The 17,705-nt window shown below is 39.0% G+C and overlaps 1 protein-coding gene across 1 annotated transcript in view; it reads right to left on the minus strand.

Annotated features, from left to right (window-relative positions):
* The window catches only part of ANO4 (anoctamin 4), a 230,427-nt gene that overhangs the window by 80,790 nt on the left and 131,932 nt on the right, over positions 1 to 17,705 (minus strand). Inside the window, exons 7-11 of the mRNA XM_010853456.1 lie at positions 16,238 to 16,344; positions 9,687 to 9,742; positions 5,964 to 6,085; positions 2,233 to 2,367; positions 598 to 694 (exon numbers count right to left, since the gene is read on the minus strand). Of these exons, the coding sequence (XP_010851758.1) occupies positions 598 to 694; positions 2,233 to 2,367; positions 5,964 to 6,085; positions 9,687 to 9,742; positions 16,238 to 16,344 (517 nt within the window). The remainder of the gene's footprint in view (positions 1 to 597; positions 695 to 2,232; positions 2,368 to 5,963; positions 6,086 to 9,686; positions 9,743 to 16,237; positions 16,345 to 17,705) is intronic.

The following is a 17,705-nucleotide window of genomic DNA, read 5'->3' on the forward strand; positions in this document are numbered from 1 at the left end:
AGAACAATCTGCCTGCAATGCAGGAGACATGGGTTCAATCCCTGGGTTGGGAAGATCCCCTGGAGAAGGGAATGGCTACCCACGCCAGTATTCTTGTCTGGAGAATTCCACGGACAGAGGAGCCTGGTGGGCTACAGTACAGTCCATGGGGTCGCAAAGAGTGGGACACAACTGAGTGACTAACCCTTTCACTTTTTTCATGCTCTTCATACACCTTATCACATTTAAAAAATAAAACAGTCACCATGTTCTCCACAGATGAGAAAACTGAGGCACAGATGAGGTTACATAATGTGCTCCTACACTGACAAGTGGTAAAGAGCACAGTCAAGATCTGAACTTAACTTTCGCTGATTCTATCAACTGTTCTATTTGCTCCCTGTGATAATAATCAGAACTATAACATTGAAAACACATATGCAATAAAAAAGATATCTGAATTAGAGTACTAAATGATAAAGATAAATCTCTCCTACAAAATAAACTTGAGAATCAAAGATCAAAATGGACAGAAAGAATGTGGTCACCACTGTCTCTCAGGAAGATATATATTAAATTTAATCCTGCAAAATTAAAATACTGCATATTTGGAATTACCTTGGCATAAACGCAGCTGTCTGACAGCCTCATGAATGGACAGTATTTATCACACACAGGACACATGATGATATCTGTAGCTTGGCAGACTTCTTTACTGGAAAACAGAACAGAAAAGGACTGCTTTTTGATGACATAACAGCATTTTCTTTCCTTTCAATTTCACCAGAATAGTCGACCAGTAAATAAGAGTCAGTAGATCAAATTTTTGCCCTTGGAAGCTTCTTAGCCTTTTCTTAGTTATTAATGTAACCAAGTGCCTACACAGTTTTATAGTTTGATAAACCTACTTATTTGTCAGGCTGTTCCTTGGCTTTTCCATATTAATAAGTTAAGCTCAGGAAAACACATGAGGCAAAACATTGATGGTTATATCTCAGATTATACAGGAGTCATTTACAATATTGCACAGGTTTGAAGACATTTCATACTTAATTATGGGAAAAATGAGACACCTTAAAGTGCCAGCCTTATGTGGCCCCCATCCTGACAATTTATACTTTGATTATATTGTGTTAAAATGAACACAGGTTAAGGACTATCAAATTCCCCTGGAGAATAAATTGTTGCTTTTACCATTAGCGATACGCAGATGATACCATCCTTATGGCAGAAAGCGAAGAAGAACTAAAGAGCCTCTTGATGAAAGTGAAAGAGGAGAGTGAAAAAGTTGGCTTAAAGCTCAACATTCAGAAAACTAAGATCATAGCATCCAGTCCCATCACTTCCTGACAAATAGATGGGAAAACAATGGGGGAAAAAAGTCCCAGCCTTAATTTCTATGTGCATGATAAATAAGAATGAATTATGGAGGAAAAATTACATCTCATTAACAATTTCCCCAGAAATTAAAATATTTTTTTAGGTCACTTCTATTTTTGCAATCACTTCTAAAAGGCACATTTCTTATTTAAGGACATTGTCCAGCATTGTATTAAGATCTCTATGAATACCTTAGACTATATTCTAGTGAAAGAGCCAAGATAACAATTGCTAACACTGACTCATTCTCAAGGTCCCAGCAAGTTGGTGAGATGTCTTTCTTACAGGTGTCTAGCTTACAGGTCTGTGTAAGAACACGTAATTGATAAAAAGATAATTAACCCACTATTTGCAGTAGTAGTAGGAAAAAAAGTAAGAAAGAGAACAACTTTGAGCCAGTGAATCAAAGCCATTTGTTCTGTGGATACACATTTGTGTGCTCAGTCATGTCCGACTCTTTAAGACCCATGGACTATAGTCCACCAGGCTCCTTGTCCATGGGATTCTCCGGGCAAGCATACCAGGGCAGGGTGCCATTTCCTCCTCCAGGAGAATCTTCCCAATCCAAGGACTGAACCCACCTCTCCTGTATTGGCAGACAGGTTCTTTACCACTGAGCCACCTGGGAAGCCCTCTGTGGATTCACAGTGACTTGTATATCCATAAAAGTGAACACCTTGGTAGCTAGAGACCACAGCGGCAAGGGCAATGGGTGGACAGATTTTGTGAATTGAACCTTTAGAATTTTCCCAGGAGACTGGAAAGACGTTAAAATGAATAGCTAAGTGGACCCACGGTCTGTAAACACTCCCAAACCACAAATACCCATCTCCAAACATAAGCAAAGGCAGGCTCACCTAGAGCTCTCCATACCTGACTTGGCAGTGATCCAGAGTGATGACGCCATACAAAAAGACAAACAATCCAATGAAGGCAGCTGGGAAGAGCATGCCGGTGTACCAGCCCAACCAGGCAAAGTACAACCCAATCTTCTCTCCAAAGTACCGCCTGTTTATGACATAAAAGTCTTGCAAATTATATTGAAGTGTTTATAGTCAGGCATTCTAACACTTTGACCAGTCATTTTACTTTGTGGTGGCCTTACTGGTAACCATACAGACAAATTAAGCCAATAGAATGGAATGTTTGACCAAATCCAGGCTCTGGACTTAAACTTCTTTTCCTATTACTCTATAAAAGAAATAGTATGAACCCTTTCATACAAGAACATGCTCATACACAAGCTTTTTCTGAAAACATAGGATAAACCCAGCTCATTCAGGAAATTATGTATAATACTGTTAATTATGAGGAATCAGGGGAATCTGAAGACTTGGTGCCAACATATAATATTTTTGCCATTTCTGAGTGTGTGTTAATGTATGTATTATATATTTTTTTAAGAATAGTAAACAAAATTACTGCAAAAACCTTTAAACACCCCCTTTTAATAGTCTGTAGTTTTATAAGATGTTTACAATGCTAGAATCATAAGATATCACTAATAAAGAACTCTACTGAGACTCAGTATGAATCAATACTGAGAGCAACCTTCCCTTTTAAGTGAGGACTTTTCACAGGCATCAACATCTACTTCTATAAATATTTTTCTGAGACTAACCAGTCTGCTTAGTGCCCTGTGGTCTGTGAAGTTTGAAAGTGTCCAGGGAATTCTTTGGTTTTTATTCCTTAAATATTATTATTGTGTTTTCTATCCCACATTTCATAACTTAGAGCTTAATTATTTCTTAGTCCAGTGTAAGAATATTCTAATTATTTTTTATTCTCATTCTAGACAAATGTTGACAAATGTTGACCATCTGTCTCTGAATACTGTCTGCTGCTCTCCTCCTACACAATGGCTCCTAAAAATCATGAATTATTTATCATATCTCCTACTATGTCTCAACAGAAACCTTCCTCTTCCAGAAGACTTTTACAGCATATATTCATATACACATAAATTCATTTATTCATTCAACAAATTAAAAAACACCTGCTCTATGCCAAATACTGTGTTAAGTGCTGAGAATACAATGGTGAGCAAAATAGGCTTGGTCCCTACTCCTCTGAAGCTTGTGGGTGACAGAGGAGACATATATAAATCAATCAAAGAAATAAGCTTCTAGTTACAAAACCGGGAAAAGAGAGGAGAGGGACACAGTGCAATAAGCATGTATAACAAGGCAACCTGGCAAATTAAGCCAGGGAAGACTTCTTCCCTGAGGCGGTGACTGTTGTGCTGATGAATGAAAGTTCACTAGGTAGGATTAGGGATAGAGTCTTTCCAGGAGAGGAAACAGAGGCCCTGTGGTAGGAGTGATGTTGGTGAAATAAGGGCAGTGTGGCTGGAACACTGACAATAAGAAATGGACTGGGACTTCCTGATTGTCCAGTGGTTATGACTTTTCCTTCCAATGCAGGAGGTACAGGTTTGATCCCAGGATGGGGAGCTAATGCCTCGCAGCCAAAAAACCAAAACATAAAACAGAAACAATACTGTAAAAAAAAATTCAATAAAGACTTTAAAAATAGTCTGCATAAAAAAAATTTTTTTTAATTAAAAAAAAAGTAGGCTGTTGAGGTAGGCAAAGGCTAAGCCTTGATGGGCCTTGCAGACCATACATTGACTTTTGTCCTGAGAAAACTGAAAAATGGTGAAAGGATTTTAGCCAATCCAGCCCCTTGGACAGCAAGGAGATCAAACCAGTCAATCCTAAAGGAAATCAACCCTGAATATTCATTGGATGGACTGATACTGAAGCTGAAGCTCCAATACTTTGGCCACCTGATGTGAAGAGCGAACTCACTGGAAAATACCCAGATGCTGGGAAAGATTGAGGTCAGGAGGAGAAGGGGGCAACAGACGATGAGACGGTTGGATGGCATCACTGACTCAATGGACGTGAGTTTGAGCAAACTCTGGGAGATAGTGAAGGACAGGAAGCCTGGTGTGCTGCAGTTCATGGGGTTTGCAAAGAGTTGGACAGAACTTCGTGACTGAACAACAACAAGGGACATGACCAGATTCACATTTTGTCTCCAGGGTAGAGAATGATATGGAAGGGCCAGAGACGAAAAAGGAAGAGCAGGTAGGGGAAAACAGTCATAGTCCAGGTCACAGGTGAAGGCAGTAGTGGCAGAGGAGGTACTCAGTGTGATTTGAGAGATGTGGAGGAAGCAGAATCTAGATATAGGGCAGGAACTATTTAAGATATGTGATTCCCCAGTTGCTCAACATCATTCCATTCAAATCTTGCTTGTGTTTTTCATGCCCCTTCTTCTTGGCCAACACCAATCCCACTGCTCTTCTAGCCTCAGCTCTATGGAGCCTTACACAGGGGCACTGGCCCATATCCATCCTTCCATTTTTCCTAATTGCTGTCAAACTTTTGGCCTCTATCACACATGTTACCAAATTATGCAGAGCCTTGTTTTCCAGTTGTTTCAAGTTTGCAGGGCTGGTTTTCCTGAAGGAAAGCATGAATTTCTCAAAGCCAGAGACCATGGGTTCTCTGTCTTTGCCAATGGTACTTAGTTTTGTACTAGGAACACAATGGATAGTTATTAATACTCATTGAAAAATTGTAAAATCTTAATCAAGAAACTGTCGTGGATGGGAGATGCTTTGCCAGGACTGACTTTGATTTTTTCCCCTCTTCTATTCTATCACATATTGAGACTGGTCAAAAGTAAATGATCTCATCTCAGAAAACATTTTTCACTCTCTCAGGTCATGTGGATCATTTGTTACTCATACCCAGAAAGGGTCACAATTCATCAATGTCATTGGGTCAACAGGAGTAAACCCTTGTAACAAGGACTCTGGAAGGAAGAATGACTACCCAGGGAGATGAAATGTAAGGTGAGTTGTCTTATTTCATTTTCCTTTGGGCTCATTTTTTAAAGGCTCAGGGAAAAGTGATATTAATCCACCTAGTCTAAGAAATAAAGTATGATTTTCTTTTTAATAAGGAATCAATGAAGTGTGGATTGTCATTACCCAATCTGAATTATCAGTCTCTAAATAAAATAAACACTGCCATGCCAGAATGTTGGGCATATATAGACCATTAAAGAACAATCAATGAATGATTATCTCAAGTTAAATGCAGATACTTTTTTGACCTGTGGGATTAAAACAATCTTTAAAGGTTATTAGTTTGAAATGAAAATTAAAGTAAGCCTAACATTTATTAGAATGACAGCACCCTCTATTTCCTATTTGCCTAAGAGTTACTAATAGTCCATTGTCATTAATACATGTAAGCAGTGTTACCTCTCAACAATTGTTGTTGATACTCTGTCACTAACAGTCACGTGGGTGATGAGCTTCTTACGGAATCCTGTGAGAGGTCTGGTTTAATCTCACACACCCCTTTCTAAGTCCCTTTTAGAGGAAACACCAGCCTCGGCAGGAGGAGGTCAGGTTTACCAAGAACAATCCATGTCCTCTGATGAGCTGCCCTCTTGGGAAGAAGCCAGATTTGAGTGTCAGCTGTGCATCTCAGTTTGTTTTTTGCCCAGTGTTGGCTTGTCCCAGCTCACAGTCTGCCCTAATTATTCTGCATAAGCTTTATATTCACAGCTGGTTAAGAACTCACCTTACAAGATCCAAAGGCTGGTATTTATACCACACACCCCAGGACGCCCAGCACTCATAGAGCAGATGTCGGTGGTTTACCGCTCCGTGGGTTCTGATGGAGTTTTTACTTCTGTAACTTCCCTGGATAAAAACACCATGGCCAGTGAGGTAGTACCCACAAAAGCCAAGAGCAAAAACTGATAGTAATGCTAGTTCTTCTTGTTTTTATCTTTTTAAGGTAGTGAAGATACTCTGTATGATACTATAATTGTAGATGCATGTGTATTATACATTTGTTTAAGCTCATAGAATGTATGGAATACAACACCAAGAGTAAGCCCTAAAATAAACTATGAACTTTGGTTGGTTATGATGGTTTAATGTAGATTCATTAATTAAAACAAATGTTCCCCTCTTATGGGGGATACTGGGAGAAGCTATACATGTAGGGAGCTGTAATACTAGTTTTTATGGCAAGAGTAGCAATAGGGATGATATAAGGATAGATCCATTTTAGTGAAGGGAAAAGAGTAGGATTAGTTATTCTGGACATAATTTTGATGTTGATGCCATGCAGTAAAAAGCCCATGCTTGCTAGAATCAGGCAGGTCTGAACTGAGTTAAAATTCAGTTCTGTTACTTTTTAGCTAGGATATCTTAAACTCTCTGAGCCTTGGATTCCCAGTTCATGGTGGAACTAACATCTGCCTCATTAGGTTTCTTCTGTGATTTGAATGAACAAAGCATCTTGCTCAGAGGCCATGCCCAAGACTTAGGAGTTCTCTTTCCTACTTGTCTCAAGACTAAAGTATCGATAGTTGGTAAACAGCTGGTCACGTGGCCTTGTGACCAAGGGCAGAAAATTTTACAATGTAAGAGTTGTAAGCCACCTCAAGTTTACAATAATTCAAATATAATTTGACATCCTCATGGAACAAATGAGGATACCATGGGTCAGAGGAGTAGGCTTTTTAAGTTCAGTTAGTGTTAATGCCAGTTTCACCAACAGAAAAGGCATGCTGTCTGGAGGTAAATTATTGACATTTTAACTTGGGAAGTCCTTTCTTAGGGGGAAGTGAACAGGCCTGAGAGACAAGGAACTCACTCAGGTTCTAGTCTCAGCTCAGCTACCAACTCACTCCATAACTGGGGGTGGGCTAAGCTTTCTCTAAACCTCTATTTAAGTTTTCACCATAAAACAAGGCAACACGAGCTGCCCTTCTTGCCTCTGAAGGTTGTTATGTGGTCAAATACTATAATGAGGTTAAACTGAGAGCAAAAGTCAAAAGAGCGATTATGTTATTACTGCAGCTGCAATTACTAACTGGAAAATTCTCTTTTCATACAGTGCAGGGATTTAGCAAGATATGAAAACCACAGAGAAGGCCTGGAGTTATTCTGGGGTTTCACAGTTGCATCTCCTCAGATATCGGCAAGCCCACACCCACTCGTCTGCATAGAGACTCTGTTCACCCACTACTGCTCAACACTGCCCTTACTGTGGGCAAGGGGTAGGCAGTGGGAGAATGCAGTTCTCACTGAAACCCTTTATTGGGGGCAATGCCAACTAATAACCACATGGTATTATGGTTTTTCCAGTGGTCATGTATGGATGTGAGAGTTGGACTGTGAAAAAAGCTGAGTGCCAAAGAATTGATGCTTTTGAACTGTGGTGTTGGATAAGACTCTTGAGAGTCCCTTGGACTGCAAGGAGATCCAAGCAGTCCATTCTGAAGGAGACCAGCCCTGGGATTTCTTTGGAAGGAATGATGCTGAAACTCCAGTACTTTGGCCACCTCATGAGAAGAGTTGACTCATTGGAAAAGACTCTGATGCTGGGAGGGATTGGGGGCAGGAGGAGAAAGGGACGACAGAGGATGAGATGGCTGGATGGCATCACCGACTTGATGGACGTGAGTCTGAGTGAACTCCGGGAGTTGGTGATGGACAGGGAGGTCTGGCTGCAATTCATGGGGTCGCAAAGAGTCGGACACGACTAAGCGACTGAACTGAACTGACTGAACTAATCCTCTGGGGACATGTGTCTTTTGAGTTCAGAAACATCTGTGTGTGGCTTGAGAAAACTTTTATGTCAAAACCCTGTGTACTAGACAGCAAAAGAGACGCTGATGTATAGAACAGTCTTATGGACTCTGTGGGAGAGGGAGAGGGTGGGAAGATTTGGGAGAATGGCATTGAAACATGTAAAATATCATGTATGAAACGAGATGCCAGTCCAGGTTTGATGCACGATACTGGATGCTTGGGGCTAGTGCACTGGGACGACCCAGAGGGATGGTATGGGGAGGGAGGAGGGAGGAGGGTTCAGGATGGGGAACACATGTATACCTGTGGTGGATTCATTTTGATATTTGGCAAAACTAATACAATTATGTAAAGTTTAAAAATAAAATAAAATTAAAAATAAATAAAAATAAAAATAAAAATATTCCATATCCATAAATTAAAAAAAATTTTTTTTAACAAAAAAAAAAAAAATGTTTGCTTCTATCACACAAAAAGGATCATTCCAAAAAGGTTTCATGACTGTCTGTTAATAGGGTCTCAGATCAAAGCCTCTAGTTTTCTTAATGAAAGAGGTTTTAAAAATTTCACTGAATACTCTGTGGTGACCTCAACACAAAAAAGAGGGAATTTATGTATCCGTATAGATGATTCATTTTGCTGTATAATAGAAACAAACACAACATTATAAAGCAACTATACTCTAATAAAAAATAATAATAAAAAAAATGGTATACCACCTTCTCCATCCTCCTGGTGTTTAAACTCAAGAGAAGAAACTCCGTAAGCCATATAAGAAATATATTTTGGGAAGACCTGCCATTGCTGGGTAGCTGGAACTGTGCTCCGAGCTGAACTGACAAACTGTTAACATTGTTTCTAATAGAAGATTGTTAAGAAAATCTAACAGTAATTTCACCCTGCCACTGTGTGAGGTCTTAGAGGACACTGGCTTAGAGGACACTGGCTATGTTCTCGGTGTCATACTATGACTGGTATGGAGTAGGTACCATGAAAATGACAGTAATCTCTCACCAATCATGAGAATTATGGCCCTGAAAACCCATATATGCAAAGAGAATTAGAGGTTAAATTACCATATATGTAAAGATAATTCTGGATTAAATTACCTAAAATCTAGTGGGAAAAATAGAGGTAAGGGTAATTACAGTTACATTTATAAAAGTCCTTATATATGACAAAGATCGTGCAGTAAATAAGGAGAATACAAAAATTTATACATCTTAAATAAGCAACAATAAGTACACTACTATTAATTTCCATTTATCATCTTTTAGTTACTAGAGCCTTCACAAGACGGCTTCCTCCCACTCTTTAAGGATTAGCTATAAATTTTTTGTTGTTGTTGCAGAGACTATATATTTAAGAGACATTTTCCCCCTGGGTCTAGCATGTCATACAAATTTTCAATGCCTCTTTAATTTTATGACTTGGAGTCCCTCAGCCATTCTTCTAAATTCATGCTGAGTGACTCTTGATTCGAGTACTCTTGCAGTTACATAAAAAAGATATGGAGAAATAAATCTGTGCTGGGCGAGAGATGTAACAATGCAAGTAGGGCCTCCCCATCTATTCACTGAACAAATTAGATTCATTCTAAACAAATGTCGTATCAATGAACGCAATTAATGACTATCCCCAGAAGCTGATTTATTAACAAGGAATTGACAGAGAAGGAGAAAAGGCAGGACAATACCTCGTGCAGAGGAAATGCAGCTTCATAGGAGCCATTAGTAAGCAAACGATTCAGACCTACAACAATAAAAAAGTCCAAAGTGAATCCACACTGAGTTTAAATCCTCCTAATGTAAAAGTAATGTAAGGGTCATACTTTTTGGAGAAAACAACCTATATCTTCAAAAGTAGTTCAAATACATCTGGGGGACAACAGTTTAGAAAGTTTTTCTACCTGCTAGGAAACTAGAAACAAAGACTAGAAAATCAAGTTTTCAAATAGGAAAAACACGATGAAGCATACCTAGCATAGTGCTTGGCATAGAGAAGGGAGCACGCTGGGAGAAGTGGATGAATTAATCACGCCAAAAAGATGACCTTCCACCTGAGCTCTCCTATTTTCATCCAGAAGCTTCAATATGGACGAAGCCAACTCCTTTGCATTGGGCTAGTGGGATGACTTTGGAAAGTCCTCTTGTTCTCAGTCCTCAACTGTCTTATCCATAAGGTGGGGGAAGGATATTGGACATGTGGATTTGCAATGGTTTTATTGGTCAGGTATAAACCACAGTTTCCACCCACACTTAAGGGGAAGGGATTACACATTCAGGAGTCACCCCCAGGCTGTGTCTGATAGACACAGGTTTATGAATTTGATTTTTTTTTCAAAGAATCAGCTTTTGGTTTCATTTATTCTTCTCTATTTTTTCCATTTCATTGATTTCTTCTGATTTTTATTATTTCATCTACCAACTTTAGACTACCTTAATTTCCTTCCCTACCCCCTAGTTTCTTGAGGTAGGAGAGGTTATTAATTTGGGACCATTTCTTTTCCTATATACGCATATGGTGCTATAAATTTCTCCCTGTACTGCACACTTTTTGATACACTGTTTTTTCACTTCCACTGAATACAGCAACTTTCTGATTTCCCTTTTGATTTCTCTCATCCATGAGTTATTTAAAAATACATTATTTAGTTTTAAATATTTGTAAGTTTTCCAGAGATGGTCTTATTGATATCTAACTTAATTCCACTGTGGTCAAAGAATTATTGTCTTGTTTTATGTTCCTCAAGTATGGTCTCTTGGTAATACTCTGTGTTCACTTAAAAAAATTGGGTATTCTGCTGCTGGTGGTAGAGTGGTCTAAAAGATCAATTAATTTCATTGATAATGTTTAGGTCTTCTAACCTCCACTGATTTTTTGTCTACTCATTCCATTAATTATTGAAAAAGTGGTATTGAAACCTCTGACTATAACTGTGGACTTGCCTATTTCTCTTAGCAGTTCTATCAGTTTTTACTTTGTAGTTTGAAGCTCTGTTATTAAGTGCATAAACATTTAGGATTTCTATGTTTTCCAGATGCACTGACTTCATCATTTTAGAATAGCCTTCTTTATCCCTGATAGTATTCTTCGCTCCAAAATCTATTTTGTCTGATATCAGTATAGGCCTTTCAGCTTTCTTTTGGTTCGCACAGTATGTATCTTTTTTGGTTCTTTTACTTTAAGCTATTTGTGTCTTTAAAGAGTGTTTTTTGCATGCAGCAAAAAAAAAAAAAAAAAGGTCTTGCTTTAATTATTTAATGTCAACTTCTGAATTCTGGATTGGAATTTTCAAACCATCTATATTTAATGCTAATTAAATTATGAGGTGCTCTACTAGTCTCATTGGAAATCCCTTTGGGTTGCTCTTTCTCTGGCCTTGGGTAGCTTTCTGATGTGTGTACTAATCAGTACTCTAAATACTTGCGGAGGCTCTCTGCAGATCTTTAGGGTTCTCCATGAAGCTCTCTGTTTTCTGGTGTGTTGCCCTGTGAACTCTGGCTGCCTTGGTCTCCCTGGATTCTAAGCAACATCTTTTCGACTTGGGGAGTCTACTAGGTTCAGCGCGGGTTCTTTTTCCCTCTGTTGCTGTCTAGAAATCATCTCAAGATAGTAAGCTGAGGCAACTGTAGGGTTCACCTCATTTGTTTTCTGTCTCTCAGGGATCCCTGTTCTTGGCTGCCCAGTGCTCAGTGTCTTGAAAATAGTTGTCTCATACTTTTTGTCTTTTCTTTTCTGATTGTTTCAGGTGGGAGAGTAATCTTGTGCCTGTTACTCCATGTTGGCCAGAAGTGGAAATATAATGTTCTGATCTTTAAAGTTTCTCTCAGATCAAGAGTGATACTACTTCCTAAAATGTACTTCAAAGAAGATGACTGGAAGGATGTCTCTCAAGCAACATTTAGATGAGTGCTTTCCATGTTTCAGATCCTGATTAGAGGCAAGAGGCTTAGCCTAACTGGAAAATGAAACACGCACCAATTCACTTTTTATTGATGGAGGATCAATCAATGTTTAGGTACTTTTAATCATGGTAACATGATTAAATGTATTTTAAGATGCTTTGACATTAACTCTAAATGCCTAAGAAAGACAGCTGAAGTATAAATATCCGTAGGGCTTTGTCTAGCACAGAGGAGGCCCTCGATAAATACCTTTGTAATGAATGAACAAATGATTGATTATGTAGAAAACTTTGACTTTCTGGAGCTTCTATCAAGAATTCTACATATATCATCAATCATTTTCAAATATTCCAGATAATAGCAAAAGATTCACAGGGACCTAATAAGAGACTTCTGATGATGAAATTCTCTTGTGAATTTGTGATAATTTATCAAAGTCCTGAAATTTGAGAAAACAGTTAATATTTAAAGTCTTCCCCTTTGAGCATCAGTTTTGAAACTACGAATTAATATCAAGATTTATTTTTTGTACTTATACTGTTAAATAAGTCTTTTTTATCTATTAATTGCTCTATTTTGAAAATGGAATTCACTAGGTTTGATTTTCAGAGTTGTAATAATCTGAGTGAAGTTGAAAAACTTATATTGTGGTAGTTTTCGCTCCACTGAAATACCCTCATAAATCATGTCTACAAACCATATTTTAGTATTATCTCTAATCCATGTTGACCCATGCAAGATGCACTTTCAGAAAGAGTTTCAGCCAGAAAATAACGTAAGATAAACATTAATTCTATTGATGGATTAAATTGTCTTATAACATGTTTCTTTTAATTATGAAACTGAAGATGATTATGAAACATTGGGTCAACAGAATATTTATACTTGAATGTCAAATTTTTCATCATAATGTCTGATCCTTGGTTAGTAATTTAGTTTGTGGTTGGTTATTTCTAAATAGACATTTTTTCAGTTCCTCACTGACTTTCAAAGCACTGGGGTTCTTGATAGAATTCTTCTTTCATCAAATAAGAGAAATTTTTACAACAATCATTTCTTACTAGTAACAATACTACATTTCCTGTGTTTTTTCAGAACATTTACAAATCATTCTCTCTGCCCTTTTTCTGTCTCCATCTTGACGAGCTATAAAAATAACCCACATTTTTAGCTGCAAAAATTTAAGCACAATAATTGCTGTATGGCCTCACTGCATAGTCTTTGATTGTGTAAGAATGCTGATGGTTAGACACTGATCATGTTTAAAAGATTTTCAATTTGGTTCAACAAGCAATCTGCCTGTATGCCAGATACTGTGCTAGGCAATGATGATACAAAGACAAATAAGGCAACTCATTTATAATTGAGAAGCTTGTTATCTAGACTAGCAGTTTTTAATCGCAGATTCTCAACACCCTAATATATTATGAGTTGTGAGGTGTGCTAATATTATACTACCAATACTAATGAAGAGACTGGTTTTAAAAATTCTTTGCATGCTATGAAATAATCCAGAATAGCTACTGCCCTAATCATTTCACTTCTACGCACTTGTTTTCTAGTATGTTCCTGATATGCTGTTAACTGAGAAAAGGATGAAAAGAAGTATGTGTAGCATATCCTAAGTTTGTTAAAAAAAAAATCACATGGACAAATGAGGTATAAAGATGAAAAGAGTAATTAATGTAATATTTAAGTTATTCAGTACACAAAATGTTAACATTGGTTCTCTTTAGTTGGTAGAATTTTCATTGTCATTGAAAGTAAATAATTCAAGATAATAAAAGAAGAGTTGTACATGGCTAATTACCATATAGACTGCAAAAATAATTTCCATAGGAATTCAGAAGAAGAAAAGACTCCTCTGAGCTGGAGTGGCCATGGAGGACATTATGAAGAGGATGTGTCTCAAAGATGGATGACTGCTGCAGAGAATTTAAGGACGTGCTAACCCATAACCCTATATAAATCAAGAAAGTCCTAAATCTGGCTCAATGTCACCATACCCACCTACACTGACTCTCACTGAACATAATATTCCAGGTGTATTCAGATCTGGACCAGGTATCTGATTCACCCTATTATATTTTAATTTATACAGCTTATAATCAAAATAGTTTTTGGCAGCTTCGCCATACTAGTGACTCACACTTGCATTCAACTAAACCTCCCAAGTTTGTCCCTCTTTATGATGTGTTGAGTAATATTTCTCCCACATGGTGCCAAGGTAGCTATTTTGCTGAATTTGAATATAGCACTTAACATTTACAAACTATTGAAAGTCATCTCTCAGATGTGGCTGAGAGTTCCAGATCACTGAGCTCTTTCAGGATCCTAACTCCAAGTGACTGACATAATGCATCCTTCCAGTCTCCGCTCCACCTGAAAGCCTGATGAGCAAACTGTTTAGGCTCTGTGCCAGTTATCAGTTGACTGCTCCTTAGCTTTGCAGTAATGCAGTTCGACCCTGTAAATATTTCTCGTTTGCCAGATGCTGCAATGTTCAGCTTTGTCAGTAGAAGGCCCTAGAGGGACAGTAGGGGAGGGAGGAGTTTGTTTTCCTGGTACTAGTATGCTCCTCCCAGCAGGCTTCTGCAACTCATAGCTTCTATGGAACCTGGCACATGTAGTTCATGGTAGCCAGCAGCTCTGGGATCTCCTCAAGGGCAGGTGGGCCTTTGAACAGCTTCATAGGATGATGACGCTGGGCAACAACTCCCAGTGAAGGGGTTCCTTTGGAACCCCTCTAGCCAGCTTCTCCCAGAACTTGAGAGGGCAGATTCACAGAGAATCCTGCTGGCACAGAAACCCCAGCAAACTGCTTTGCCGCGCAATGATCCATAACTGCCCCCCTTCTAACAAGGTCTCCATCTCAGCTTTGTTGTGGGGCATCTTCTCTTCTATTCTTTAGAATTCTTCTTGCTCTTTACTAGTCAGTCCTCTGTTACTCCAAACTTCCATCACAATTAATTATTTGCATTAACTTTTCCTGTTCAAGGAAAAGTTATCAAACTGATAGTTCAGTTGGTAAAGAATCCACCTGCAATGCAGGAGACCCCACTTCAATTCTTGGGTTGGGAAAATCCACTGGAGAAGGGATAGGCACCCACTCCAGCATTCTTGGGCTTCCCTTGTGGCTCAGTTTGTAAAGAATCCACCTGCAATGAGGGAGACCTGGGTTGGGAAGATCCCCTGGAGGAGGGAAAGGCTACCCACTCCAGTATTCTGGCCTGGAGAATTCCATGGACTGTATAGTCCATGGGGTTGCAGAGTTAGACACGACAGAGCAACTTTCATTTTCACTTTCCTGTTCAAATTCTGTGTGATTTTTTTATCTCTTGATTAGACCATGATTGACACAGGTCATCATTCAAAGCATAAATAAAAGTCTTGCTGGGACAGAGATATGGACAAAGCTCCCCAAATCTTCCCAGTATATAGTAATCTACTTAATAAGGCAGGAAATTTGGTAATATATTATGGAAAGATTCTCACGCAAATATCCCCAGTATAACATGTGGAGGTTATTTGCTGGGGGTGGTGATTATTTGGAGAATTTACTTATGTATGACAGCTCCCTGTGCCTGCTTCTGCATCTTGCCATACACTGGCTCCCTCTTGTCATTCAGGTTTTAGTTCAAATTCCAGCTTCTCAGAAGAGCATTCCCTGACCATGCCATCTCAGCATGATCTCTACCCCCTAGTCAATCTCTATAACATCATCCATTTCAATTTCTTCATGTTATGTACTGTATTTATTTATTTATTGTCTGTTCTTAACTTCCTGAACATACACTTCAGGAGAGAACTGTGCTCATCTCCCTAACATCCTGCTCAGTGCCTGGCGCACAATGCATGCTCAGTCACTTCAGTTGTGTCTGACTCTCTGCGATCCTGTGGACTGTAGCCCACAAGGTTCCTCTATTCATGGGATTCTCCAGGCAAGAATACTGGAGTGGGCTGCCATGCTCTCCCTGCAGGGGATCTTGATGACCCAGGGATGGAAGCAGGGTGTCTTACATCTCCTGCACTGGCAGACAGGTTCTTTACCACTAGCACCACCTGGGAAGCCCACCTGGCACATAATGGGCACTCCTTAAATATTTGTTGAATTGAGAGCACTCTTCCATGGTCTAAGATAAATGAGATGATGTGTTATCTTTTAAAAAGTGATCTATTAAGGTTTCACACTTCTGAGTTATCCATCAAGGAACTATGCAGTTAGAGGCTTTATAAATCACAAGCATTTCTAGAATTGATATCAATGTAATAAAACCAAAGGGAAAAGTCTGTAATCCTCCAAATCAAATGTAACTTGTTATACTGATATACTACTTACCAATTTTGTTTTTTCCTTCTTCATACTTTATTCTTTGTAAAATATGATGTACAATTCTACTTCTTGTGGCATTGTTGAAGAAAGTGTCTTTGTTGTGTATGATGAAGCTGTACACACATATTGAAAACACAAGGATTAATTGGAGCTGAGGGATCTAATCTTTGATATAATTTGGTGTGACTTAGAGAGCTATGTCTTCCATCTGTCACAGAGATGGTAAGTCTGGAATAGCATAAGGAATCCTCCCAACCCCAAGATCACACCAGAGGCAAGAGGCTCATGAATCTTAGCAGTTTTGGTTCTCAACCTCCCAGTCATTTACATCATTGTGTTAGGAAAGGGCTGGAGCTAATTACAATTAAGAACTTGCAACTAATAGCAAGTCCATTCCTCACATCCTGTTTTTCCCTCCTCAGTAAGGTCATCAGATAAATTCAACTAAAAACCATCTTGCATTTATCTCCTTTTGTCTTCCACTTCATCCTCTCCCATGTCATAATCACATGATTTTTCAGGAATTTTGAAATCTGAAACTGACCTAGGTGATGGACACAGGTCTTAGGCAATCGCTCTGGCCTGGCTCAGGGCTGAGTCACTAGAAACGGCCTCTGTCTGTTCCTTTCCCACCTTCTCCCCTGGATGGACCACCCCTCTTCTAGAGCACGTACTTAAGACTGCTTCTCTCTCAGCCAAAGGCCCATCCAGCCTCCACTGTTTCTCACAGGACTCATATGAACACACACAAACACAACACTGAGTTTCCCAGTAGGTATCCCTACCCCGAGCCAACAGACGGAGCTTCCAGGACCACACAATGCAGCATGAAATGGCCAGGTCCTCCCACCCAGTAATGGGTTAAATGGTCAAATATGAGAGATACTATAAGTATAGTTACTTCATAAATTATAGTTTATTATCTCAGCAGACTTTTATAGTATGTTGCGTGAATTGGACACTATGTAAGGCTTATCAATAGTGGCAGTCATCACCCTCAAAACTCAACTCAGAAGTCACTTTCCTCAGCAGGTCTCCCAACCCCTCCAACCACTCTTCTGCCCTCCAAGGAGTTTACTATTCATTCTCTCCTCTAAGCTATTTCTTATCTTGCAAACACATCAATTTACTGATCATTCTGTATAGTCATGTATTTATTTTCATTAATGAATTCAGTAAATGGTTATGGAGAACACTCTATAGGGTAATGATTATCCAGTGGGAAATAAAGCAGATACAATCTTTGACCTTGAGAGGCTTACAGTCTAGTGGGAAAGATAAACCACAAAGGAAAGGAACATGAGGCAGATATGGGCAGAATCAACCTCCTTGTTCATGCCTTTTCCCACATAAGACAAAAGGCTGAATTGTAATAATTTCTGTAGTCCCAGGAGCTAGTGAGTGGCTGCTGCTGCTGCTGCTGCTGCTGCTGAGTCACTTCAGTCTGTGCAACCCCATAGACGGCAGCCCACCA

The sequence above is a fragment of the Bison bison genome, unplaced genomic scaffold (genome assembly GCF_000754665.1).
Source record: "Bison bison bison isolate TAMUID 2011002044 unplaced genomic scaffold, Bison_UMD1.0 scf7180017864327, whole genome shotgun sequence".
In the NCBI taxonomy this organism is placed as follows: Eukaryota; Metazoa; Chordata; class Mammalia; order Artiodactyla; family Bovidae; genus Bison; species Bison bison.